The 26,457-nt window shown below is 42.7% G+C and overlaps 1 protein-coding gene across 2 annotated transcripts in view; it reads left to right on the forward strand.

The window, feature by feature from the left end:
• The first annotated feature begins 3,761 nt into the window (after positions 1 to 3,761).
• Positions 3,762 to 26,457, forward strand: part of SDHC (succinate dehydrogenase complex subunit C) — a 35,996-nt gene continuing 13,300 nt past the window's right edge. The window contains exons 1-5 of one of the 2 annotated variants that reach the window (XM_019433238.2): positions 3,794 to 3,824; positions 4,871 to 4,915; positions 9,336 to 9,392; positions 10,761 to 10,862; positions 20,473 to 20,534. In XM_019433238.2, the coding sequence (XP_019288783.2) occupies positions 3,805 to 3,824; positions 4,871 to 4,915; positions 9,336 to 9,392; positions 10,761 to 10,862; positions 20,473 to 20,534 (286 nt within the window). In that variant the 5' untranslated portion in view covers positions 3,794 to 3,804. Of the gene's footprint in view, positions 3,825 to 4,870; positions 4,916 to 9,335; positions 9,393 to 10,760; positions 10,863 to 20,472; positions 20,535 to 26,457 lie in introns of both variants that reach the window. The other variant, XM_019433240.2, reaches the window with a different exon arrangement.

A 26,457-nucleotide genomic window follows, 5' to 3' on the forward strand; every position in this document is an offset into this window, starting at 1 on the left:
TCCTGGAATCCGCTTAAAATCCCCTGGGGCCCCAGTATGAGGGGGCTGTCCTGAGCCAGTAACCAATTGCAGCCTGGCATGTGCAGTTGAGAGGTGGTGGGGAGGGGGGAAGAGTACAGGGAGCAGAAGGGGCATTGTGTCCTCTCGGTGGAGGGGTGGGGGGACACATACCACCCCATACACAGAGGGCTTTGTGTCTGATGGCCTCCCCCTGCCCTAGGCTGGAATGCCTGGGGGGGGGGTGAGGGAGAGGGACAGAAAAAGGGACATAAACACACTTCTCCGAGGGATAGATGGGCAGGGGAACCTGAATCCTTAGGCCATGAGAGGGAATTTCTCTATAGCCTCCTTCCCAGAGAATGGCTCCCCCAGAGAACTCTGAAAATGGGATATCCCTTGTCTTTTTTTAATTTTAATTTTTAATTTTTTCGATGACTGCTGGTTGCATTATAGGCTTCTTGAGATGACCAGGTCATTTGGGAGTCCTTCCCCCCACCCCCCATCTCCCTGCATCCTGGGTGATTCTTCCCTGATAGAAGCTTTCTCCACTGGAAAATATCCAGGAAATAGTTTCCCCGAGCTTTCCCTCTTTGTCAGGGAATCTTTCAATGCCTCATGCTGCAGTTTAAGTCCATTGCGGTTTAGGACAAGGCAACACAATTGAATTGAATGCCAGCTATATGTAAAGTATGGGTTTGTGGGTAACAGAAAGAGGAATAAAAATTAAGTTTCTCCTTGAAGGAGTTTAAAATCTAGTTGGCGGGGGGCAGAGAGGGGAGGACCAAAGGACAAATCCATCAATACCCAACACGATCAACCATCATTCTTGCCATAGCAGAGTGATGAACCAAGTGCTTAGTATACCAAGGAGGGCACAACCAGATCTGCTTGAACATGCGTAGTAGTTCACAAACATCCAGGAGATTAAGTTAGTAACGGAGGGTTAAAAACAAAACTAAGCCATTTACTAAATGAAGTTCAGAGGCAGGGGAGTTGTGTCTGGAAGGCAACTTTAGATATGGACCAGCTTTGAAGGATGTGTGCCATTTTGAAGAAAAGGAATGGGTAAAGTTATCCAGGCAGATATAGCAAAAGCAAAAACAAAGCCAGAAGAAAATGTGTGTGTGTGTGTGTGTGTGTGTGTGTGTGTGTGTGTAGGTTTCTGAAGTACTGAGGATATTCAAGGCAGATCTTGTGGCCTCCACTTTGACTTGATTTAGGGGAACATGAGGGGCATCATAGGAAACAAGTCTGTACAGGAAAGTTGAAGCCAATTGGTGAAAGGCATTAAACGGCAAATGAAAGAGGGTGGGCTTCATTGGTTCATCATAAGAATTTCCTGATGGTTTGAGGGTGATATTTTGGGTTAGAGATGGGAGTGTCCACATGGTCAGAGCTGAGTTTTAAGACAAACCTGGCTAAAAAAAATCATTCCCACCAGAGCTCTCCTAATTGTTGTCTCCTTTGTTTCCCTTCTTGGGATTATCTAAAATGATTTTGGTTTTCACTGAACCTCTCATACTTCCATTTGAAATGTTTCCCCTTCTTTTCCCCCCTTTCTTTCTCTGATCTCAGGCCTTGGATAGACCCTGCTTTTCTCTCCTGCTTATTTTAAAGATAAACCCTGGTGATAAGGGGCTTGACTTAGTATCTTGTTTGAATTTCAGTGTAATTAATTTCAATCAGTTGTGAGCCCTACAGGTTAATTTGAGGGAAGAGGCCACTGTTTTCCTGCGATTGGGACCACTGCAGGTTCACCTGTAAAGCCACAGGCTCCTGGTACCTACCGGTCATCTCCTTACACAGGAGATGGAGGGTTCCATGATTAGTATTGGATTTGAACTGTGGAACTCTAAATGTGGGACTTGATCATAAACTCCACAGGCAAAATTATCAGTAAATGTTCAGGGGATGTTGTAGTCAATTACACCTCCCTAACCACAGGATGTTGTAGTCAATTACACCTCCTTAACCACGTCTCCCCAGCTGCAAATGACCCACTTTCTGCTTTCATCCACCCCTTTACCTATACCTCTTTCACGGGGTTGCTACTTTCTTTGTTGTATTTACTTAATGATCCTGCTAAGGCATAAGCTGCTTGAGGACAATTACGTTTGTGTTTTTGAATCCCCTGAAGCACTTTCACATCCTCTACAAAAAGTTTATATATATATATATATATATATAGGCATATATGTAGATGCCTCCTTTACTTAGCTCTTTAAATAAATTCATTATACATATAATTAATTATTATTTATTGTTATTCTGTGTGCACACATGAGTGAGTAGAGGAGGGGTAGAGAGAGAATCCCAAACAGGCTCCTGTGCTGTCAGTGCAGAGTCCAACCCTGGGCTCAAACCCATGAACTGTGAGATCACTGTCTGAGCCAAAATCAAGGGTAGGACGCTTAACTGACTGAGCTACTCGGGCACCCCAATGACTAGAAGTTCAATAGCAGAAAACTGTATTTTATTTTTTTAAAGATTTTACTTGTAAGTAATCGCTACACCCATGTGGGGCTCGAAATCACAACCCTGAGATCAAGGGTCATATGCTACACTGACTAATCCAGCCAGGCTCCCCAGAAAACTTTATTTGAATGTAACAACTTTCTAATGATTAAGCAGTTTACTAAAAAAAAAAAAAAACAACAAACTTGTGTTTTGAGGGAACCTTTACCGAATGTGTTAAGAGTGCTGAAGATGAGTGGCCATCAATGTTTTATAGGAGATCCCTGCACTGAATAGAAACTAAAGTTAGAGAGCCGCTAAGGTCTCTGAACAGTCCAAAAGTCTATAAAAGTGCTTTCTTTGTCAAGTATTATAGAAATGCACAACAGGATTTTCATTTGATGCAGAGATAAGTGAATCTGTGCTATTTAAATCCTGAAAGTGCAGGAGTGCTAAATATAAATGAGATCTGAATAGTAATGTTAGCTGAATGTTTTATGGTAGAATAGGAGTTGCTCTAGGCTGTCTCCTTCACTTCTCTTTGCCCCGCCCTCGCCCGCAAAAAGACTCAAGAACTTTTTCAATTTTCTATTCCTGTCTCCCTTTTTCTTCCTTAAGTCACAAATGCTCTGCAATTGATTGCAGTGCTTGGGTTCCTCAAAACCATATATGTGTGTGTGTGTGTGTGTGTGTATAAATCAAAGCGAGTTCTCCCCCACTCCAGGTTCTTCTGGCTGTGGGCGTCACCCACACAGTCTTGAAACAAGGAACAAAGGAGTGTTGTATTTGGCTAGTGGGCGTCCAGCTCAGGCGGCAGTTCAAGCCCAGGAATTGTGGGCACAGAGCTGATCCAGGTGGTTAGACGAGGCTCCCAGGCCTTGGGATGGTGGTCTACGTAGTTCTCACGATCCTTCCTCAACTTGGGCCTCAACTCGTGTTCTCTGTACTCTGTTGTGGAGCTTCCCATCAGAACGGATGGAGCCCGTTTCCCTGGGAGCCTCGGCTGGCCTACCTGGGAAAGAGGGAGAGCGAAACTATTCTGGAGTCCCTGGTGAAGAATCAGGGCAAGTCAGAAGTTCAGTGGTGCGAAGCAAAATGAATATGTTCACAGGTGAAACGCAGACCGCAGAGTGTGAGTCAGCGCCATTTCTGCCGACCCCCTGGCAAATTCTAGCAGAAGCCAGCCGAGGGGAGCCGTGCACACACACAAAACCAGAAAAAATCAAGCGTGAACAACGCTGAGGCGGACCGCTGCGAGCCTTTTAAAGAGCCGGAGGCGTCACGTGACATAGCCCCGCCCCCAAGTGGCGGAGACGTTGTGCGTCACTTCCGTCCAGGCCGGAACTCAAGATGGCTGCGCTCCTGTTGAGGTGACTTTATCCTGGGGCTGGGGGTCTGTGTCCGCGGCCCTGGGGAGGACTGCGCTGCCCCTCCTGTCTTGCTGACGACTGTTTGCACCGTCCCGGGGCGGGGGAAGGGCCCGTGGGTGCGCAGGTCGCGCGCTCTGGCGTCCTAGGGCCCCTTCCCTCCCCTCCCAGCTGCTCCGGTCCCCGGGGTCACGGGCCCGTTATCTCCTCCTGAACTCCTTACCGAGGAGTCGCGCGGCTGTCGCCCCTTCTCCTTCCCCCAGCTTCAATACTTTCCCCCCCAGGTTGCGTTCGGGGCTGCACCCAGAGCCACGCTCCGAGAGAGTAAATAGTTAGGACTTCGAGGTCAGCGGACCGTCGGTCGTACGACTTCGAGCTCTTATTCGGGCCTCGGGAAGAGAGATCTTGGTGTACTTTGCTTTTGCTTCGAACTCCTGCAGACACTAGTTGCTGGCAACGAGTGGACACTGAGTTCCTAACGGGCCCCTGGGGGAGGGGACAGGAGTCCTGGATCCCTACCGCGCCGGCGGTTAGAAATAGCGCCCATAGCGGTCGCTCTACTGTCCTAAAGCAGCCCAGGGAATTCAGTTTCAGTTTATCTTTCTATGTGGGGTAGGGAGTGGATGTCTCAGTTTTTCTATACAAGGTCATTCGCCGCCCGGAGAAGTATCCTAGATTTTCTTCTATTCTGTCCCGTCCACTGTCTAGACCTCGTTCTCCACTCAGAGCCTTTCTAGGCGCGGCAACTCGAGTGACTTTAGACACACCCGGTACAAATCCCAGCATAGTTTCGTGCCAGGCCTATTTTTGGAAACTATTTGTTATGGAAAGTTAGTTTTAATGTCGTTGAGATTTAATTCCTGATTTCCCCAAATGCCTTCTTATTTCTCTTTCCACAGCAGTACACCCAGTATAAAAATAGAGGGACTTTATTTAGTTTTTCTCTGTGACAGAACGATTCCTTTCGGAGTTGAGATCAGGAGTGGGGTATCTTAATCCATCATTTTCCTCCTTCCCTCTCATTTCCAAATGTATCTTTTTTTCCTAAGGTGTTGCCAGCCCCAGTCTTGCCAGAACTGCACTCTTTATTCCAGGTAGTTTTACGGTAACTGAATGATTTTGAATCCTTGATGTATTTTGGTGGATGTCGGGGGCCTTTTGGTAGAATTAATGTTTAGCTTGAAATGATCACGTTGTTTCTAAACAGTTCGTTTTAGGAGTTTCAGGATTATTGTTTGGAAGGTGACAATGATCATACTCAGTAAATATGTCCAGACAGTATCATTTTGAGATGTGTACGACTGTCACCGCCAGGATTCAATGCCAAGAAATAGACTTCTTTTTCATTAGTATTAATCTGAAGCTCATGGGAAGGGCGCCTCTCTCTTCTTTTTTCACAAGGGATTTCTTAGGAGGGGGCATAGGGAGTTAAAAAAACAACAACAATTTCTTTTTCTGATTGAAATTCTGAGTCTAATTCCATTTCACTAGAGGGATTTGGAACTGTTTATAACGTGCTAACTTAGCCTCAAAGAAAAATACCTTCTAAGAAATGCTAGGAGCTAGATTCTAGTTCTAGTGTCACTAGTTCCATTTATTTTGGACAAGTCAAGGTCATCAATCCTCATTTGTGAGTGAAAATAGTAATAACTTGGGCCTACTTAAAAGAAGTATTGGCTAAACATTTTTAATGTTGGCTAATTGGCTAACTAAAAATGATTAGTTTTCAAAGTACCGTACATCATGGCTTTTAAATAGTGCTCTATATTTTGTATATTCCCTAAACAGTTCACAGACTAGCCAGGAATGAATAACCAGCCGAGTAATGCAACGCCATTGGCATTTAGTCAAGGAATGATTTGCCAAAGCCAAGACGGAGATGGAGAACTAAGCAAAGAACAGCTAGGCTTCTGTCTAATAAAGTTCATGCCGCTTAGGCACAAAATCGCCAAGAGTTGTTAACTATGTGCATGTTGCTCATCATATAAAATACTACCTGTGAAACCCTCTAAAAATAAGGCTTAACTTTAAATATATAAGGCTGCTTCTTAAAATAAGCATACCTCATTTACAAACCTTTTTTTTTTTTTTGAGCCTCTTCTACGTGTCAGACATTATCATAGGTGTTATAGACACAGAGCATTCCAGTCTTATCCTTGAGGAGCTCAAAGTCTAGTAGAGGCGATAAATAGATTAATTATTAAGTACCACAATATGTGTTGCTATAGAGATACGAAGAAGCGGTGTGAGGCATGGCAGGGGCAGCAAGTAAGGCGAAAGAAACTGAAGTTGCCATCCAGGAGTTGTCGGGTTTTCAAAGATGAGTTTAATCAGACTGTGAGGGAGGTTCCAATCAGAGAAGAGCATGAGCGAGGGCACATAGTCCTAAGAGGGCTTGCTCTGTCTGGGTGTAGTGCAGTACTCAGCATGGCAGACATATAAGGGGCTGACGGGAATTTGGAGGAGAATGGGTCCAGAGAGTTGGAGTGGGCCGTGTTGAGAAGGGCCTTGTTTGGCTACGGTGTGGACCTTACACTACAAGCAACGGGGAACTCTTAAAAGACTTTGGGCAGAAGACCAATGAAATCAGCTTTATTTTTCAGTAAGTTAGCTTTGGTAATATTGAATGATTGGGAAGAGACTGATGGTAGGGAGATCAGTTCAGGAGCTCCTCTTACAGTTCTCTTTGTGAGAAATGGAGAGGATAAGGACTAAAACAATGGACTGAAGTCCTGGATAGCATTGATAGGACTGGGTGATGCCTCACGTATATATGGGGGTGAGAGAAAAAAAATCAAGGATGACTTCTGTTGTCGTTTGGGAGTGGGTGGGGGCTAACAGTCATGAATCAGAATTTTTGTCTTTAAGTGATTTCTCTTCATCCTGTTCTTTGAGGTTATACATCTGTTTTAGTGTTGCTCTTACCCCAGATATTTCTGAAACTTTTTGGCATACCATCAGATCAAGTTTAGAGGTCATATAAGAGAAACTCATTATATTATAGTCGCATCTTGTTTTGGACCAAAAATGGTTTTATTTAGTTTGATCGCATAGACTTGGCTTTGAATAACTTTTTTTCCCCCCAAAAGTCAAATCCATTTTCAGCAGATGAATCTTTTTATCACCACTGATGGTTTTAAAAAGAATGTGATGTGAATTCTAAAGACCTTGGGGGAAACCAGTGAAATACTGGTCGTATCTTATACATGTGGGCCGAATTGCAGTTTGGAGAATGATTTTCTGGCCATTTTCTTACGTAATCCTCCCAGCAACCAATTAGGTAGGTCTTTTCAGTCCCATTTTACAAATAAAGAAGCTGAAGCTCAGTGGTCCCCTAAAGTTACATGATTTATGCAGAACCGGAATTCCAGTTTTTACTTTAATATTCTTCCTGTGTCGCTGTTGTCACCCCAGTCCAGAGAAGAGTTTCACAAATGATTTGAACAGCGATTACATTTTTTGGGTACACGTGTATAATGCATTTAGAAAGGGACAGTGCTAACTAGAATGGTAAGTTCTGGCTTGTTCATTAAAAAGAAAACAAAGTACGATTACTTTTTGGCCATAACACAGAACGCCAAGTTCCTTGGTGGAACTTGCCAGAGTTCCTGGTTTCCCACAAAAGGCAAGGATCGATACCTACTTTGGTCCTGTTTCAGATAAGGCTATGGACTTTGCGCACCTAGTTTCTGTGAGGGCCGTGTGGAAAGCTTACGTTGGTATTTGTCTGGGAAACAATAGCATTAGACAGAGTGCTGTAGATTCCAGCCCACATCTGCAAACTCTTGCTGGGCAGCCGAGTGACTGGACCTAGCCTGGTGTGCGGAATGCATGTCCTGCGAACTTCAGAACCACAATTACTTCGATTGATTAAAGAGATTTGTTCCCACTGCCTTCTGGGAGCCTGGGGTACACAATGTCTGCATTCACCTCTCGTCTCCAGGGCTGGAGAGAGAGAGGAGCTGAAGGAAGTGTTGGCTGGATTATTTTACCTTCAAATAGCGTACCCTTCCACTGTCCTAGTGTCAAGCAGAGGGATTTTGAAACGTTTGTGCCTCTAATACCGATGGTGTGATGGACACTGTGAGCTTTTTTACAAGGTCGTCGGACCTCAGTGCGATTTTATTTCCCCACGGTGCCTTGCGCATAGGGGATCTACAGTAAACTTTTGTGGAAGCAACATATTTTTCATTTTAATCCCAGCGCTTCACTCTGATACCTTTCTTAAATACTTCTGGAAAGATTTGATATGATAATGTGAATAGAGGGGCCTAGTGGTCGTATTTTTCAGTTCGTGTGTGCTCTCTGGATCAGTTAAACTCTCTTTACATAGAATGCCCAGGCACATCTTAGTTTTAGGCTTGAGGAGCAGTTCTGGTACTGTTTTGATGCATTTTGAAAATAGCAACTTTTTAGTAGAAAACTTGTGTATCCTCTTGGTGCAACTCTTCATGTGGTCCATGAAATCTTTGCGTTCCCATACTTTTTGCACTATTAGAGACTTTTTTTATTTTTTTTTTAAAGTAGACTCTATGAATGCAGTGTTTGAACTCAGGACCCTGAGATCAAGACCTGAGTTGAGATGAAGAGTCAGGTGCTTAACTGAGCCACCCGGGCGCCCCTATTACAGACTTTTTGACTTGAAATTCATCTGTGTTGTCGGGAACTTGATGGTAGTTCCTAAAATGACAGCTTAATGTTTAAGACCCTCTTTCTACAAACCCCTTATTCTTCAGCCTTCTTAGTTCCTCCCTTTGCAGCAGTTAACTGAGCTGTATTCTTGTTCTTCTTCTTTACCCCAATCTTTTTTTTTCTCTAAAAATTTTTTTTAACATTTAATTTTTATTTTTGGGAGAGAGTGTGAGTGGGGGAGGGACAGAGAACGAGGGAGACAGAGGATCCGGAGCCGACTTTGTGCGCTGACAGCAGTGAGCCTGAGCCGGGCCCAGACTCACAAACTGCGAGATCATGACCTGAGATGAAGTTGGATGCTCAACCACCTGAGCCACCCAGGCGCCCCAACCCCTATCTTTTAACCATGACCTCCTTTAAAACCTCACTTAAAAATAAATCACATTCTATATTTCTCTGTTGAACGTTACCAACGCTCATTATTCTTTTACCTTGTATTATTTGTGTTGGGCTAAAACTTTATTTTGCATTTGTAGGTTGTATTTGTGACTATTCTCAAGTTATTTAAAGTTGTAGCTTTCCAACTAAAAAATCATTTCAAGGACAGTGATACTGTCATTGTTTTCATCTTACTCTTAATTTTTCCTTTCACTCCTAAGTCTAATATGGTACAAAAATAGAGAACTTGATAAACTGAAATTGATCTCGAAATGTGTGTTGCTCTTTATTCTCTCTCTCTTTTCTTTTTAAGATTTTATTTTTAAGCAATCTCTACACCCAACATTGGACTTGAACTTACAACCCCAAGATCAAGGGTCACATGCTCCACTGACTGAGCCAGCCAGGTGCCCTCCATTGACTCCTTCTTCTCTTATCTTGCAGACAGGTTGGCCGTCATTGCCTCCGTGCCCACCTTAGTCCTCAGCTCTGTTTCAGAAAGTAAGTTTCTAAATTTGTGGAGGCTATTATGACTTAACATTTTTTCCTTCGGGAACAGCAGTGAGTTGTTGTTTAGATTTGGGGGGTATGTGTGGAAGAAAATAGTTGTAGATGGTTGGCTGAAAATTTAGTGATTGTGGTCACTATTTTTCTCATCTGGTAGTAGAAGAAGGAAGGATTAGAATATTAAATTTTAAATTTGGGAAATATTTTATACTTTCAGAAAAGTTGGAAGACATTTGCTATGTTTACTTAGAGCTCTATGTATTTTATTTAATTTTTTATGTAAGAAAAAAAATTTTTTAAGTTTATTCATTTTTGAGAGAGAGAGAGAGAGAGAGAGTGTCAGCAGGGGAAGGGCAGAGAGAGAAGGGAGACACAGAATCCGAAGCAGGCTCCAGGTTCCAAGCTGTCAGCACAGAGCCCGACGCGGGGCTTGAACTCACGAACTACAATACCATGACCTAAGCCAAAGTCAGATGCTTAACCAACTGAGCCACCCAAGGCACCCCGTTACTGACGTTTTTGAAGAATACGGCCCAGTTGTTTTGTAGAATGCCTTTTAGGTTGGGCTTGTATGATTCTTTGCTATGATTAGAGTCAGGTTACCCATTTTGGGCAGGAGTAATAGGTAAGTATGTTATATTCCTGGTTATATTCACATCAAGGGCATGTGATGCCATTTGTCCCATTGTCAGTGATTTTAACTTTGATCATTTGAATAATGGAATGTCTGCTAGGTATTTTTCCACTATGAAGTTATTGGGTTTTTTCTTTTTTTATAATTAATGGGTCATCTGTGCATAGGTTATATTTTCTTGAGGGGGATGGAATGTATTTAATACAGGCATGTAATAAATTATTGGACGTAGCTGTTCAACACTTAGCTTCCATCCACCCCATTGACAAGGGAAACCCAAGAAACTGTTCAGAGGTGCTGAGGTCTTGATTTTTGAGGATGTGAAAGGGAGTCTTGACAAACCAGATGAGAGCAGGTGGTGCTGATGTATGAGACCACACCCGTGCCCTCGGGAAAGGATGATCCATTTATATAAATGATTTTGAAATATTGTACTTGCTCTGCTGCCTGGCACGAAAGAAGTAGAGCTTCTGTGGCAGGACCTGCGTGGTGGGGAATTGGAAAGAAGAGTTTTCCTCTGCTAGGACTTCCTTGGGTGATTGAGGTTGTTAATAACTGAGTCAAACTTGGCATAAAGATAAGAGGATTGGACAGACATGTTTTCTTTATACAATGGGTTCATCCAGCCCAGCTTAGCTTTTTTTATTTTAACTTTTTGTTATGTAAAATCTTGAGACAAGTATATTTCTAATCATTTTAAAGTCTTCTATCTTCTGGTTTTATTTTAGTGCTGTTCCTTTGGGAACCACAGCCAAAGAAGAGATGGAGAGGTTCTGGAATAAGAACGCTGGTTTAAACCGTCCTCTGTCTCCGCATATCACTATCTACAGGTGAGCGCTCTGGAACCAGGGAATCTAGAGGTAATGGGTGAAGGTCCTGGAGGTTGGGCCATTGCGCCCCTGATTATTTCGCTCAGGCCTTTTTTATAAGAAGACGACTGTTTTTTGCCTTCTGGCCTTAGAGGGTAATCTATCCTGAAGAACTACCATTTGGAAAATGGCAAGTCAAAATGTAATTTCTATTAGTCGAAAACCAGTATTTTGAAATGATTTCAAATTTATATAGATGTTGCAAAAACAATACACTCAATTCCTGCATACTGTTGTGCACATTCCCAATTTGTGAACATGTCCAAGTGATTTAAGATCAAGTGCAGAGATGATCGTGTCCCATTACTCCTGTGTTAGCTCTTGTGCTGCTGTAACAAGTGATCGTAAACTCTGTGGCTTAAAACAGCACATTTGTTATCTTACAGCTCTGTGGGGCGGAAGTCTGACAGGTCTCACTGGGTTAGAATTAAGGTGTTGGGAGGGCTGCATTCTCTTCTGGAGGCTCAAGTGAAGAATCTGTTTCCTTGCCTTTTCTAGTTTCCAGAGGCTACTTCGAATTCCTTGGCTTGTGGCCTCCTCCCTCCATCTTTAAAACCAGCAGTGATGGGTGACATTCTTCTCCCACCACTTCCGCCCTACTTCCATTGTCACATTTCTTCTCTGATTCCCTTCTGCCAGCCCCTTCCACTTTTAAGGACCTTTGTGATTATGTTGGTACCATCCAGATAATCCGGGCTAGTCTGTTTAGCTCAAGGTGAGTTTATTAGCAAACTCAATTTCATATGCAACTGTTAATTCTCCTCTGCCATTTAAGGTAAAATACTCACAGGTTTCAGGGATTAGAATGCGGACATCTTTAGGAGGATCATTACTCATTACTCAAGTAGGCTTAATACTTGAGTGCATGTTTCATAAATTCAGGGACACTCTGTAGTACAGCCATCACAATCAGAAAGTTAACTTTGACCCTCTGTTACCATTTAATCATCAGATCTCATTCAAGTGTTGTCAGTTGTCCTAATATTGTCCCTTATAGGTCCAAGATCCAACCCAGGATCATGTAGTGCATTTAGTTATCTCTTTAACTCTTTGATCTCCTTTGGTAAGGAAAGAGTCTTACCTTATCTTTTATGACCTTAACATTTTTAGAATGTTCCTCAGCTTGGGTTGTTTGCCTGATGTTCTTGGCAGGAATGCCTCTAACGTGATGCTGTGCTCTTCTCAGTGTGTGGGGCCAGGGATAAACATGATGATGATTTATCCTGTTACTGGTGATGTCAACTTTCTTTTTTTTTTTTTAATGTTTGTTTATTTTTGAGATATCGTGAGCAGGGAAAGGGCAGAGAAAGAGGGGGACGAAGGATCCAAAGCAGACTCCATGCTGACAGCAGTGAGCCCGACACAGGGCTCGAACTCACGAGCCATGAAATCATGACTGGAGCCGAAGTCGGACGTTCAACCAACTGAACCAGCCAGGTGCCCTAAGCAGACACATTTTAACTAATGATAAAAGTTATATCACCAGGGGCACCTGGGTGGTTCAGTTGGTTGAGCGTCCAACTTCAGCTCAGGTCACGATCTCACGGCTTGTGAGTTCGAGCCCCACGTTGGGCTCTGTGTGGACAACTCGGACCCTGGAGTCTGCTTCGGATTCTGTGTCTCCCTCTCTTTCTCTCTGCCCTCCTCCACTTGAGAGTGCGTGCGTGCTCGCTCTCACAAAAATAAATAAACATTAATAAATAAATGTGTCTGCTTCGGTTTCTCTGTAAAGTTAATGAATAAAGATAGTGTGCTTATAATTGATCATTATTTTGTGGGGAGACTTTTACCACCATGTTGATGGTACTTATCATCAACATTTATTAGTTATTACAATGAGTTATTACTGTGACGGTTGCCAGATTGTAATTTTTCTAATTCCGTCATCCCTTCTAGATTTATTTGTAATAAATAAATTAATAGGATGAAGCATACTTTATCGGTGCAGACTCAAGGAATCCTAAAAGGAAAAACTCTTTTCTACTGTGATGACACCAACTAAAGGAAAAACAACCTCGTTTCCTCTCTGCTCTTGGTACTTCTGACATCGAATGTGTGGAGGTTTTTCCCACACCAACCAGTTTTCCATCTCTGCGGATACCAGTTGGGTATCCAGGAATTCAGTCGTGCCGCTTACTGTCTGGAGTTAGTGCAGAGCCTACAGGTTAGGGGCTCAGTCCCACAGGCTGTCCCCCACTTCAGATGCCTGTTGGCAAGTCCTGTACTTTTGACTGACCAGCTATAAATCAAGAGTTCTCTCTACCCCCTCCTTAGGTTCAATCATTTGCTAGAATTGCTCTCAGAACCTGGAAACATTTACTTAACATTTACTAGTTCGTCATAAAGGGTACTACACATGATACAGATCAACCATGAGGTACCCTTTGACGCACCTCTACGTCCAGAAAAGTTCTGAGCACAGGAGCTTCTGTCCCCATGGAGTTGAGGTACACCACCTTCGTGACATGTGGTTGTGTTTACCAACCTGGAGACACTGAACCATTTACTTTTGGGATTTTTGCGGAGGCTTCATCACGTAGGCATGATCAATTATTAACTCAATCCCTAGCCCCTCTTCCCTCCCTGGAAAAAGAGGGAGTGGACCTGAAAGTTCCACATTTCTAACCGTGGCTTGGTCTTTCTGGTAACCAGCCCCCACCCAGAGTCACCTCATTAGAGCAAAGGACGCTCTTACCGCCCAGGAAATTCCAAGGGATTTAGGAACTGTGTGTCAGGAATCAGGGTCAAAGACCAAATATTAGAACAAAAGATGTTCCTAGCCCTCCTATCTCTAAGGAGTTGATAAGGGTTTTAGGAGCTCTGTGTCAAGAACCAGGAAGAGAGACAGTGTAGATACATAGTTCTTATTTCCCAGTGCCTATTCTGCCTAAAGGGTTACACTGTTACTCTCCTTTATTTTGATGTTCAGATTGTCCCACACTTAGCCGGTGGGAGTGCTTCAAGAAGGCTCCCGCGAAATCAAGATCTGGGTGCTAGATGTGCTCATTGCTACCAGGATGTCATTGCTTGTAGGGCCTTTTCAGTAGACAGAGCTAGGATATGTGTGGATGCAAATGCAGGTGTCCGTGTAGGTGTGAGTGTATACATAAACACAGATGCATCTGTAGCTGTTCATCCGTTGTCCTCGGAAGTCGCATCGATAACTGGTAAGCTGGTGTCTTCAAAGAAAAACCCTTCTAGGTCTGCTCCTTTCCAGTTCATGCAGCAAAGCAGCTGGAGCCCCGCTACCCTCTCTACTTGGGTTCCTGCCAGGGAGGCTGGCCGTTTCTTTACCACCTCCGCAAATACCACAACCCTTCAGATTTTTTCCAAGCCAGATTCCAGAAATAATTCTGATTGCAGAAATTGGGCATTCTAAAACAGAAGGAGACTAATAGGTGATCTTAAGCCTTGCAACTTGGTGGAACTTTTTTTTTAAGAGAGAAAATATTTGGGGAAAAATGATAATGATGAAGAACTTCTCAAATTACTCTGAATCCGTATTTAAAGCCCTGGCCTTTTTGCTTGGGTCACGTAACGAATGTTAGTAAGCTGGTGGCGTGAGTCTCTCACTACCTTCTAGACATACTTGTGGGGGGAAAAAAGCATCAGAGAGCATGGGGCTGTTTCCAAGGTGATATGTCCAGGAAAGATGTCTGATTTATGTTTTATGAAATCATATTTTCTATTACTAACTTCTTTAGAGTTTTTTGGAGGAGGCATGGGAGGGAGTAAATGGTCAAGGTAGCACTTTATGAAGTATTATTTATTTCACTAAATTGCATCAATTTATCAAAGCAAAAGCGTATACAGGGCTTAAGTTATCAGGAGAACAAGAGCCACTGAAAAGGATGTTAGAAAACTTTTTAAAACTTAGGGTTGAAACTTAGAGATGAAAGGGGCCATAACATTTAATTTCCTCATCAACCTCATTGGTGTTTTTTGTTTTTGTTTTTTAAGATTTTATTTATTTTTTTATTTAAAAAAAATTTTTTTTTAACATTTATTTATTTTTGAGACAGAGACAGAGCATGAGCAGGGGAGGGTCAGAGAGAGAGGGAGACACAGAATCCGAAACAGGCTCCAGGCTCTGAGCTGTCAGCCCAGAGCCCGATGCAGGGCTCGAACTCATGGACCGTGAGCCGAAGTCGGATGCCCAACCGACTGAGCCACCCAGGCACCCCTAAGATTTTATTTTTTAAGGAATCTATACACCCAATGTGGGGCTCGAACTCACAGCCCCAGGATCAAGGGTCTCCCACTCTACTGACTGAGCCAGCCAGGAGCCCCAACCTCACTGTTTTAAGAATGTTCCTTGGGACTTTGGATATTCCACTAAGCTTCTGTGGGTAGTTGTGTGTGGCTGGCCAACATGCAGATTGCACTGTGGGCCCCGGCCCTGGGTAACCAAAGCAACTTCACTTTGATCTGTTTTATATACAGTAAAACCTTGGTTTACAAGCATAATTTGTTCCAGACACATGCTTGTAATCCAAAACACTTGTATATCAAAGCGAATTTCTCAATAAGAAATAATGGAAGCTCAGATGATTTGTTCTACAGCCCAAAAATACTCAATTTTTTTTTTTTAACGTTTATTTATTTTTGAGACAGAGACAGAGCATGAACGGGGGAGGGTCAGAGAGAGGGAGACACAGAATCTGAAACAGGCTCCAGGCTCTGAGCTGTCAGCACAGAGCCTGACACGGGGCTCGAACTCACGGACCGTGAAGTCGGCCGCCCAACCGACTGAGCCACCCAAGCGCCCCTGCCCAAAAATATTCATAAAGAAATGATTATAATACTGTAACATAATACCAAATAATAAAGAAAATACAAAGTATAAAGAAAAATTAACCTGCACTTTCCTTTCCAAACCTTCATGGCTGGTGGGAGGGAGACAAGAGAGAGGTGGGTTATTGTGTAGGACGTCTTTCACTATCACCAATGGGTTTTGGCTACAGTACAGTATTTTTTTTTTTAATTTTTCTTTTAATGTTTTATTTATTTTTAAGACAGAGACAGCATGAGTGGGGATGGGGCAGAAAGAGAGGGAGACACACAATCTGAAGCAGGTTCCAGGCTCTGAGCTGTCAGCACAGACAGCTCAGGTGTGGGGCTTGAACTCACGAACTGTGAGATCATGACCTGAGCCGAAGTCGGACACTCAACCGACTGAGCCACCTGGGCGCCCCTACAGTACAGTATTAATAAACTCTTGTCATGTTCTGTATTTAATGTAACTGGCAATAAGGCAGCAGAGGAAAAGGTCTATATCGGCAGGCAGCCTGACCTAGAATGAAGCAAAGCATTCCTAAGCTTACTCTTGGATGGAAAAGCAAAGGACTGCCCATAGGTGCTTTGAAGTGACAAAAAATACAGTGGTGCCAGTGTGGGCACCTTCCAACAATCTGAAAAAAATTACCGATTTCTGCCAAACACCATGGCCTGAGACTGAGCATCTGAGCATGGGAGACTATCACTCACAATCCTTCAGAGAGAGAGAGAGAGGAACCGTTGTCTCATTTGGGATCATGTGATGTTCCGCGTCACATACTACTCGTATTGCAAGACATCGCTCGTTTATGAAGTTAAAATTTACTGGAAATGTTTACTCGTCTTGCGGAACACTCGCAGAATAAGTTACTCGCAATCCAAGGTTTCACTGTATTGGGTTTTTGCATTTTAAGAAAGGTGCTGCTCACCAAAAAAAAAAAACAGAAAAGAAGTTTAAAAGTCACGGTTGTACCTGATGAGTGAATCTCTTCTGCGTTATTTTCACATGGTTGTCTCTGCCTGGGCTTATACCCCTCTAGCATACAAGGAACTCCCTACCGCCCTTTTCCAGTTTGGGCATTTCTTTGTTTATCAGAAAGACCCTTCTTTTATTGAAGTTGCTGCAACTTATTATTATATTTTTAAATTTTTTATGTTTATTTTTGAGAGGGAGAGAGTGAGCAGTGGAGGGGCAGAGACAGAGGGAGACAGGGCACTGACAGCAGAGAGCCCGACGCAGGGCTCAAACCCACAAACCATGAGATCATGATCCCAGCCAAAGTCTGATGGCTGAGCCACCCACGCACTGCAGAAGTTGCTACAACTTATATCTTCTATCCAGTGGCTCTGGTTTTACCTTGAGTCATGTGAAATAAATCCAAGCACACTTTTTCTCCAACATCCATTTATTGATTTTCATGTGCTTATTGGCCATTTGTATGTCTTCTCTGGAGGAAGGAATATTCAAATCCTACGCTCATTTGTTTAATTGGGTTGTCTTATTTTTTAACATTTTTTTTTACTGTGGTAAAATATGCATAATACACAAAACTTGTCATTTTGACTATTTTTAAATATACAGTTCAGTGGCATTAAATGTCTTCACCATTGTTGTACAAACCATCACCACTATCCATCTCCAGAATCCTTTTATATTCCTAAATTGAAACTCCATACTCATTAAGCAATAATTCCCATTCTCTGCCGCCAGCACCAACCCCTAACCACTGAGTTTCTGTCTCTGTAAATTAGACTACTCTGGGTGCCTTGTGAAATGGAATCATACAATGTTTGTCCTCTTGTGCTTGGCTTCTTTCACTTGGCACAATGTCTTCTAGGTTCATCCATATTGTAGAATGTGTCCGAATTCCGTTCCTTTCTAAGGCTGAACAGATGCTCTGGTGTATGTATACATTGCATTTTGCTTATCCATTCGTCTGTCCACGGACATTTGTGTGGCTTCTACCTTTTGGCTATTGGGAATAATGCTGCAGTGAGCATCGGTGTACAGATACCTCTTTGAATCCCTGCTGTCAGTTCTTGTAGGCCTATATCCAGAAATTGAACCGCCAGGACATATGGTAATGGTTTAATTTCTTGCGGAAGCCGCCATACTGTTTCCTACAGGAGCTGCGCTGGTTTATGTTCCCACCAACACTGCCTGAGGGTTCCAATTTTTCTACATCCTCACCAACGCTCATTCTTTATTGTTTTTAACAATAGGTATCTCGTTGTGATTTTGATTTGTGTCTCCCCAATGATGAGTGACTTTGAGCATCTTTTCGTATACTAACTGGCCATTTGTATATCTTCCTTGGAGAAATGTCGTTTACTTTGTCGATGGTATTATTTGCAGCACGATTGTTAAGTCACATGCTGAAACTCATATATCCTAGGTCTCTAGCTTTTCCTTGATTAGCGTTCTATTAACAGTCCAAAAAGGAAATAAAATGAATACATTTCAAATCAAGTATTTGTTGACTGTTCAGTGTGCTTGATACTCTTTTAGGAGTTGGAAATACAGAGATGAATAAGATATCATCTGTGTTCAAAGGGATCTCATGTCCTGAAAAAAAATTTTCCTAAGGGAAAATTTTAGTGGCTCTTAGTGATTATCTTTTCTGTAAATGAATTAAAACAATCTTGATTTTCTATACTAGACTCTTACTTAATGTGTGAACAGGAAATCGTGGAAATGATTTGTCTTTGTGATATTTAGGCCTCAGCTAGAAAACACAAAGGCCGGGGCTGAATTAATCTGAAGATCCATTCACTCCTATGTCTTGGGTTGATTTTGGCTTCTAAAGGCACCATCATTTTCTCTCCACCTGAGTCTTTCTCCGTGATCTCTCTGCATAGGCTATTTGGGCTTCCTCTTAGCAGGAGAGAGTGTGTTCTGGAAGTCACCCAATGTCCATTCTGCTACATTCTGTTTCTTGAGGGAGTCAGTCGTGAAGGTTCAAAGGGCTAAACACTTACTTGCCTGAGTTACAAGGAGTTATAAGGAGTGACAAGATTCTGGAAGGTCACGTGAAACTGGAACTAGGACTGTGGTTGTTTGGGAAATAAAATCTCCTTTACCTACTCAGCACTAAGCTAACCCAGGCTATGGTTTTAACCATTTTTGAAAATTAGGGTAACATTTGACTTCAGCAGTTTCTCCTATCACTCCCATTTTCCACTTCAGTATGTCTAAATACCAGAGCAGTGCTCATGTTTTATCGGGTAGCTCTTTCAGTCATGGGATTTCATTCACTGGCCATGGGCCCTAAGTGCATTCGGAATGCTAAGCAGTGTCTTACAATTTCCCCACCTCTGTTTTTTTCAGTTCTCTCAAATCAATATTTGTTCTGTCTTTTTCAGTCTGATAATCATGCTCTTTGACAAATAAAATAGTTGAGCAATCTGCTTTGTACTCTGTCATCTATTAACATAAAATTGTCCATCCCGGTTAGGAGGCTTTCTTTCCCTGAATACAATTTTAAAAGCCCCTTTTTGTTGTCCTTGACATTTTTGCAAGCCTCAGCTCATTCTGGGTTTTAGTCTCCTGATTTATCTAACCAAATTATGTCATTGTTCTCTGCTTGTCCTTTGTTATGTGGCTCTTCTTCCGCCTTTTATATTTATCCTGTTAAGTCTGAGTTAAGCAGAGTGGTGTCTAGCCAGTTTTTTTGGTTTCTTTGGACGTTACTCCTTTCTTACTGTGACCATTTTCATTACATAGTTAGAATTTCTTTTTGAGATTTTTTTCAACTTGCTTGGGTACCTTCCCTCTAGAGTGTTGAAAATATGGTCTGAGTAGGCTCAGCATTTCCTATCTAAGCTGACTTTCTAGGGTGAACGTTCACTTTATCCAAAGACTTCTGTTCTTTCCATTTCACTAACCAATTCTCTCGAGCATGAGAACCAGGTCCAGAATATAGCAGTGTTAGTTGTCCTTCTGTGGAAACGCTTTGGCAGATTAATGATTCAGAGCGTGATTTAGAAAGGGGTTTGATGACAAAGTATTTCAAAACTACCGTGGATTAGGAAACATACACTAAATCCAGAAAAATTGGATTTAAAAATTTGGGATAGGTAATTTATCAGGGAGTAAATGGTATGCTCAATTGGAATATTTACGGGCATATAGTAAGAGTTCAGGGGTGACTGTGTGTTCTGTGAAACTAGATAAACAAAACTCACTTGGTTTTCCCTTTCCTCCAATCTTGTGACTAGAGCAAGGGAAGACCCAGGTGGTTGTAGTCTAGTGATTATTTTCTAACTTGATGCAACTTTAATTGGCGTCTTTGACCCACCCATATTGTTCCTTCTTAGGAAAGGAGGAGTTTCCTTCTGGTGAAAGGGAGGGATGCTTCTCCTGAAATAAATCAGTTTTCATGTATTCACACTAGAAAGTGGAAACAAGAATGCAAAAGCTGTTTTCGTTTTTATATGTAAATAGTGCCTATATCCAAGTAGTTTATCTTCTCTTCGCCAAAATGGACTGTGTATCGGGGTCCCTGGGTGGCTCACTCGGTTGAGCGTCCGACTTCGGCTCGGGTCATGATCTTGCAGTTCGTGAGTTCGAGCCCCGCATGGGGCTCTGTGCTGATAGTTCAGAGCCTGGAGCCTGTTTCAGATTCTGTGTCTCCCTCTGTCTCTGGCCCTTCCCCTCTTGAGCTCTGTCTCTCTCTTTCTCTCTTTCTCTCTCTCTCAAAAATAAATAAACATTAAAAAAAATTTTTTTTTAAAATGAACTCTCTATTGTGTCATATTTTCCTTTTTTTAATTGCCTTTGTGTATTTCTTTGCAGTTGGTCGCTTCCCATGGCGATGTCCATTTGCCACCGTGGTACTGGTATGGCCTTGAGTGCAGGTATGGACACGTGTATTTACACATACGTGCACACCGGCACACGCACTTTGAAGAACTTTGCTGTTTCTGTGTCTCTTAGCACCCCCTCCTGTGCAAATCAGCAACTTGATTTAGAGAAAATGACGAGTCCATTTAAGCTTATTGTTCATTTGTTCCTTTAACAATTCATCGTGAGTTCCCAGTAAGCTTATGTTCTTTCCTTAGCCAGGTGTTTTGTTTGTTTGGTTTTTAGTAAGCTTCACACCCAGCGAGGAGCCCAATATGGGGCTTGAACTCACGACCCTGAGATCAAGACCTCAGCTGAAATCAAGAGTCGGACACTTCACCGACTGAGCCACCTAGGCGCTCCTATCCCTAGCACACTATTATATATTTATTGAAATTACAGAGAACAGAGGTAGAAATGTCATAGAGATGTGTGGGCCGACTACACATTGACCAAACACCGTCCGAGATTAGTCATCAGCCTTATTCTTCCAGAAACTCAGCTTTAGCACCCATTCTGTATCACCTAGAATTGATTAGGCCCGAAAAACCAAGTCCTTCTCCAGTCTCGCAAAATCTTGGTTTACGGCCCAGAATGTCTATTTATTTACTTACGTGGTATGAATTGTATGCTGGTCTTAGTGCATCCATTTCAGGTAGTCAGGTTTATTACAGGCAGGAAGGATGCAGATTTTAATCAGGTTTTGGGATCTGATGCATCTTTCTACAATAGAGAGATACTTCACAAGAGGATCAGCTGTATTTTAAATTTTTCCCTGGCTGGTACAGGAAATATGGACATATTTTTGTTTTCTGTGATGTTCTTCAGGGACCGCCCCCCTGGACTCCTGTAGACTGTGTTTTTACAGAAGTGCTCATCAGTGGGACTGCTGGCTCAAGTGTAGGGACCCTGTATTTAGGCAGCTGCTGCTAAGACATTGGCAGAAATTAGCTAATGCCATGTCTTTGCCGTTCAAAGTCAGATTTGTTTTGTTGGTAATCAAGTAGGGATAGGAACTCCTACCTAAGATCGGATATTATCATCCCTACTTATCATTCCTTTGGTTGGTAAAGGGATGATGGAATCCAGGTAGAAGGATGATTGCTATTGTCTTGGAATCTGTGTATAGTTTCCGGTTTTTAACCCACTTGGACTGAAAATAATATAACAGACTTCAAGATTAGGTTATGCTAGCTGTAAATTCACAGTTACTTTCTTTCTGCCTACTTTGAATCTTATAATTGCTAGATTGATTCTTTATGCTTAGTTTGGTGGTGTTGATGAACAAATTTAATCCTAAAAATCATTGAAAGAACAAGAGCAGTTTATCAGGCTTTAGTTTCCCTTTTCATCTCAGTGTATTTATCACCACTGAATGAGACAAAGGATGTTGACTCTTTCATAGACCATACTAATTAAAAAATATTCGTTTGCCAAACATAGCTAACGGTGATACATATTTTTTTCACAACCGTAGTTAGCAGTAACTTACTTCTTTCCTATCTTTACCCCCTTGAAAGACCTTGTATTCATCAGCACGTATCCAGTTTATCCCTAACGTTCTCCCCTGATTCCAGGATGGAACGTAGTGGCTGTTGTGTATATGGTAGTAGTTCTCCTGTTTCCCTCAAATGCTGAAGGTCCATTCAAAACTGGAAGGGAACCTATTTTCAATAGGTGGGTGACGTAGGCAACCCGGTCAGCTCTCTAAACCTCAGTTTTATTCCTTGTTAAAATGAGCATCTTATTAATGCCTCTCCCAGAATTGACGGGATTTCAAGAAACCACACTCTGGATGTTGACTTACAAAAACAGGAATGAGAAGTATGATAAATTTAATGGCAGCGGTCTCTTAGAAGATGAAGTGCATTGGACCAGATGGTGAATTTGGCCTGAAATGAAGTCAGTCCCAGCATCTGTGATCTTTGCATTCTTGTGGCTCTCCTCCAATCTGTTCTTCACTTAACAGCAGGAGAAACAAAACCTTATGAAAATAAATTGAATCGTGTCACACTTAGAGTCACCCTATCACTGCATTTGCCTTTGCGCTTAGATTAAAATTCAAATCTCCACCGTGGCATAAAGTGCCCTGCCTCGTCTGGCCTTGCCTCCCCTTGCTTCCTGTGCTCTGGCCACACTGGTCTTTGAATTCCTTTGAATGAGCAAAAGCCTTTCTCACCCCAGAATCATTGCATGATTGCATTGACCAGAATCATCAGGTCATGATCCCAGGGTCATGGGATCAAGCCCCACATCGGGCTCCGTGTTGAGTGTGGAGCCTGCTTGGGATTCATTTATTTCATCTCTCTCTCCCTCTCCCTCCCTTCCACCCTCCCTCCCTCCCTCCCTCCCTCCCTCTCTCCCTCTCTCTCTCCCCCCTAAAAAAAAAAAAAAAAAAAGTACTTTGCCTACCACCATCTGTAATTAAGGAGTTTCCAGTTCTAGTTCTTTTGTTAATTTTATGTTTCCAGCACTGTTCCTTCATAGTTCTTATTGCACTGGTCGCCTCTTTCAGAGCTTTTATTACATATTTGTAATTCTTTTGTTTGCTTACTTTTTATAAATCTGTCTCTTTTATTAGACTGCTAACTCTACAGAGAGTGGGGACTGCATGTACCTTCTTTACCCTCCATACCCACTGGCAGACACGCAGTAGGTGCTTAGTAGATCTCTGTTTACTAAATGAATACAACCGTCTAAGTCATTTTGCTCATAGTGGTCATTTCAGAAATGTTCATTTTTCCTGCCTTCTAGTTCACCTCCTGCTTGCATTAGACATTAAATAGTGATAGTAATGGCCCCTACCCTCAAGGGCAGAGGAGTCTAAGGAGTAAGATTAATAAATATATATAATTCTCTGCAATAACTTTTTAATAGAAATATGGGGTCCCTGAAGAGAGACCATCTGTGAAGGAGTTGGAGAGCTTGAGAGAAGGATGAGGAGGAGAGTTCATTAAGAGGTGGTAGAGGAGGACATTCCAACAGAGAAACTACCTTATGGCCTAGGGGTTGGGAAGTGTCCACAGTCACTGGATGGTGATGACTGGGTCTGGTTGTTTGAGAGTAGTGTTTACGGGAGAAGTGGCAGAAGGTAAGGCTGGAAAATGTGCTAGACAGTGAAGGACCTTGACTGCCGTGTGGACAAGTTGGAACTTGATCCTGTAGATCTTTGGAAGTCATAAAAGTTTCCTGTTTTTGGGGTGCCTGGCTGGCTCGGTCAGTAGAGCACTTGACTCTTGATCTTGGGGTTGTGAGTTCAAGCCCCGCATTGAGCATAGAGCTTTACATTAAAAAAAAAAAAAAAGAAAGAAAGAAAGAAAGAAAGAAAGAAAGAAAGAAAGAAAGAAAGAAAGAAAGAAAGAAAAGTTCCTGTTCTCATTCCAGTAATAGGACAGGCTGGCTGGGACAAATCCACTGTAGAGATTTTGCAGCCAATATGTAAATTGTGAAAAGCATGTTGAACCGAAAAGTGTGATGACGCTAGTTTGACTTTAAAATAGAATTTATTGCAAAGGGACTTCGTAAACAATCCTTTAAAATATGGGAAGAGATGGCCAGTAATACTCTTCCATTGCTTAGATGCTGTAGGGAGTAAAACACTCATGGCTTTTCGTAGTGACGGATGGTATAACAGTCTTGATGCGATCAGGTCAGTCCCTTGAGAGTGGCAGGTAGCGGAAGCTGCAGCAAGAGTGAGGCTGGGGGAGGCAGTCAGGATGCGGCAACACCACCGGAAACCCCATGAGTTTAGCAGAAGCCCGGGCGGGTGCAAAATAGCAGGTATTCAGAGGAATTGCGACTGCAAATGAAGTTTACAGTGACCTCACAGGGGTGTGGGAATGGTCCTGAAGGTCTGGGGTTGTTAGGAAATACGGGTCAGGTCAGAGACCTTCAGTGAGAGATTGCCTGAATGCATACACAAGCCTTCAGCTCAGGCAGTCCGTTTCTTTTCTAGAAAAGCCAAAGGCCTTACAGATTTCTAAAGTAACTAATGGAACTTGAAAATGACTGCTTTTGTCTTCTGGGCTTGTCATGAGATGGGACATTAGTCATTGATTCTCGAATGTGTTAGGAATCCTAGTCACCGAGGCAGTGGAGACAAAGTAACAAGAGTAAACTTTGAGAGTAGGACAGATCTGTGTTCGGTTCCCGATGTGTCACTAACCAGGTGCTATATAGGCTCACTTCCTTTCCTGCTTGTATTAATGCCTAGTTAGGATTGTGGGAATTAAACACTAGATAGAAGGTTCTGGCTGTAAATCAGAGTCTTCATGACCCCTCCCTTGATAATTTGCTAGAACGGCTCATCAGAACTCCTGAAAACACTTTACTTACATTTAGTGATTTTTTTAAATGAAGGATGCCCCTCAGAAGAGCCAAATGGAAGAGGAATGTAGGACAACATATAGGGGTGGACTGGGGGGCTGTCAGTGTGCGTGGAGCTCCCATGCCCTCTCTGGTATATTTAAAGTAACACCAAAGTTCAGCTGAGTAAAAATGAGGATCTGATTGGCTTTATGAATTGATTCATGAATTGGGCAGCATCCCTTTTAGCAAGGAGATGCTCTGCTGAGCTAAACAAAAGAAAGGTTTTTAAAGGTAGAGAGAAGGCATTAAAAAAAAAAAAAAAAGAGGGGCTCCTGGCTGGTTGAGTGGGTGGATCATGTGACTTTCAATCTTGGCGTTGTGAGTTTGAGCCCCACATTGGGTATAGTGATTAGTTAAAAATAAAATCTTAACGTGTTTTTAAGTTTATTTATTTATTTTGAGAGAGAAAAGAGAGAGAGAGCGAGCAGGGGAGGGACAGAGAGATAGTGCGATAGAGAATCCCAAGCAGGCTCCGCACTGTCAGCACAGAGCCGGATGTGGGGCTTGAACCCACGAACAGTGAGATCATGACCTGAGCTGAGATCAAGAGTCAGATGCTTAACCGACTGAGCCACCCAGACGCCCCCGAAATAAAATCTTCAAAAAAAAAAAAAAAAGGAAAGGAAGGAAAGGAATTTTTTAGCAAGGAATGCATTGTTTAGGCAAGGTTGCCCTCCTGAGGGGCATGGAAGGTATCTATCAGTAAATTTCCTATCGGTAAATTTGCTCAGATTGACCAGGAAATTCCGTGTTGACTGGTTACACTGCTGGGAAGTTGAAACTGCAGTTAGCTTAGGTATCAAGTTAGGTTTGCTGCATTGCCCTAAGCGTCACCATGGTCGGCCTGTGGGTTTTTCTAACACCACCCTTTCTGCACCTGATGTGTTCAACAACTTGAAAGCAGCTCAAAACCTGTCGTTCAGGGGGTTTTATGGAGGTTTCTCACCTAGGCAGGATTGATCACGTTATTGGCCATTGGTGATTAGCTCAAGCGCCAGCCACTCCTTTGCAGAGATGTGGGGGGCGGGGATGGAAGTTCCAACCCTCCATCCCTGCCTGGGTCTTTCTGGCAACTAGCCCCCGTCCTGAAGCTGTCTAGGGGCCCCCAGCCACCGGTCATCCCAAGACACTCTTCCCACTCTAGAAGTTCCAAAGGTGTCAGGACTGGTGTGCCAGGAACTAGGGGGAGAGACCAAATATATATTTCTTACCATAGCACATCTTTGAACAAGGAATATCAATCAGTTAATTCAGTCAAAAGTGACTTTGGCCAAAGCTTTCCTCATTACAAGTGAAAAAAATATATGAGAGGAAACCAAATATGCGATTTCCCAAATTCCCCTCTGATGCCTAGTATACCAGGAAGCTGGTGATAGCCTCTCCTCCAATGACCTCAGTGCCCGAGGGGGGGGCTCCTCTAACAGCTAAACAACGTAAATTAGGAAAACAAAGCCACTGAAGTTGTCCCATGTAATCAGTCAGACAAATTAAGTGGTGCTTTCCCTGGGCTGTGGGGACCAGCTCTGGCCTGCTGCACTGCAGTAAAGCGCTACATACAGAGCCCCTCAG

Source organism: Panthera pardus, unplaced genomic scaffold (assembly GCF_024362965.1).
Source record: "Panthera pardus isolate Hobbes unplaced genomic scaffold, ASM2436296v1 HiC_scaffold_21, whole genome shotgun sequence".
In the NCBI taxonomy this organism is placed as follows: domain Eukaryota; kingdom Metazoa; phylum Chordata; class Mammalia; order Carnivora; family Felidae; genus Panthera; species Panthera pardus.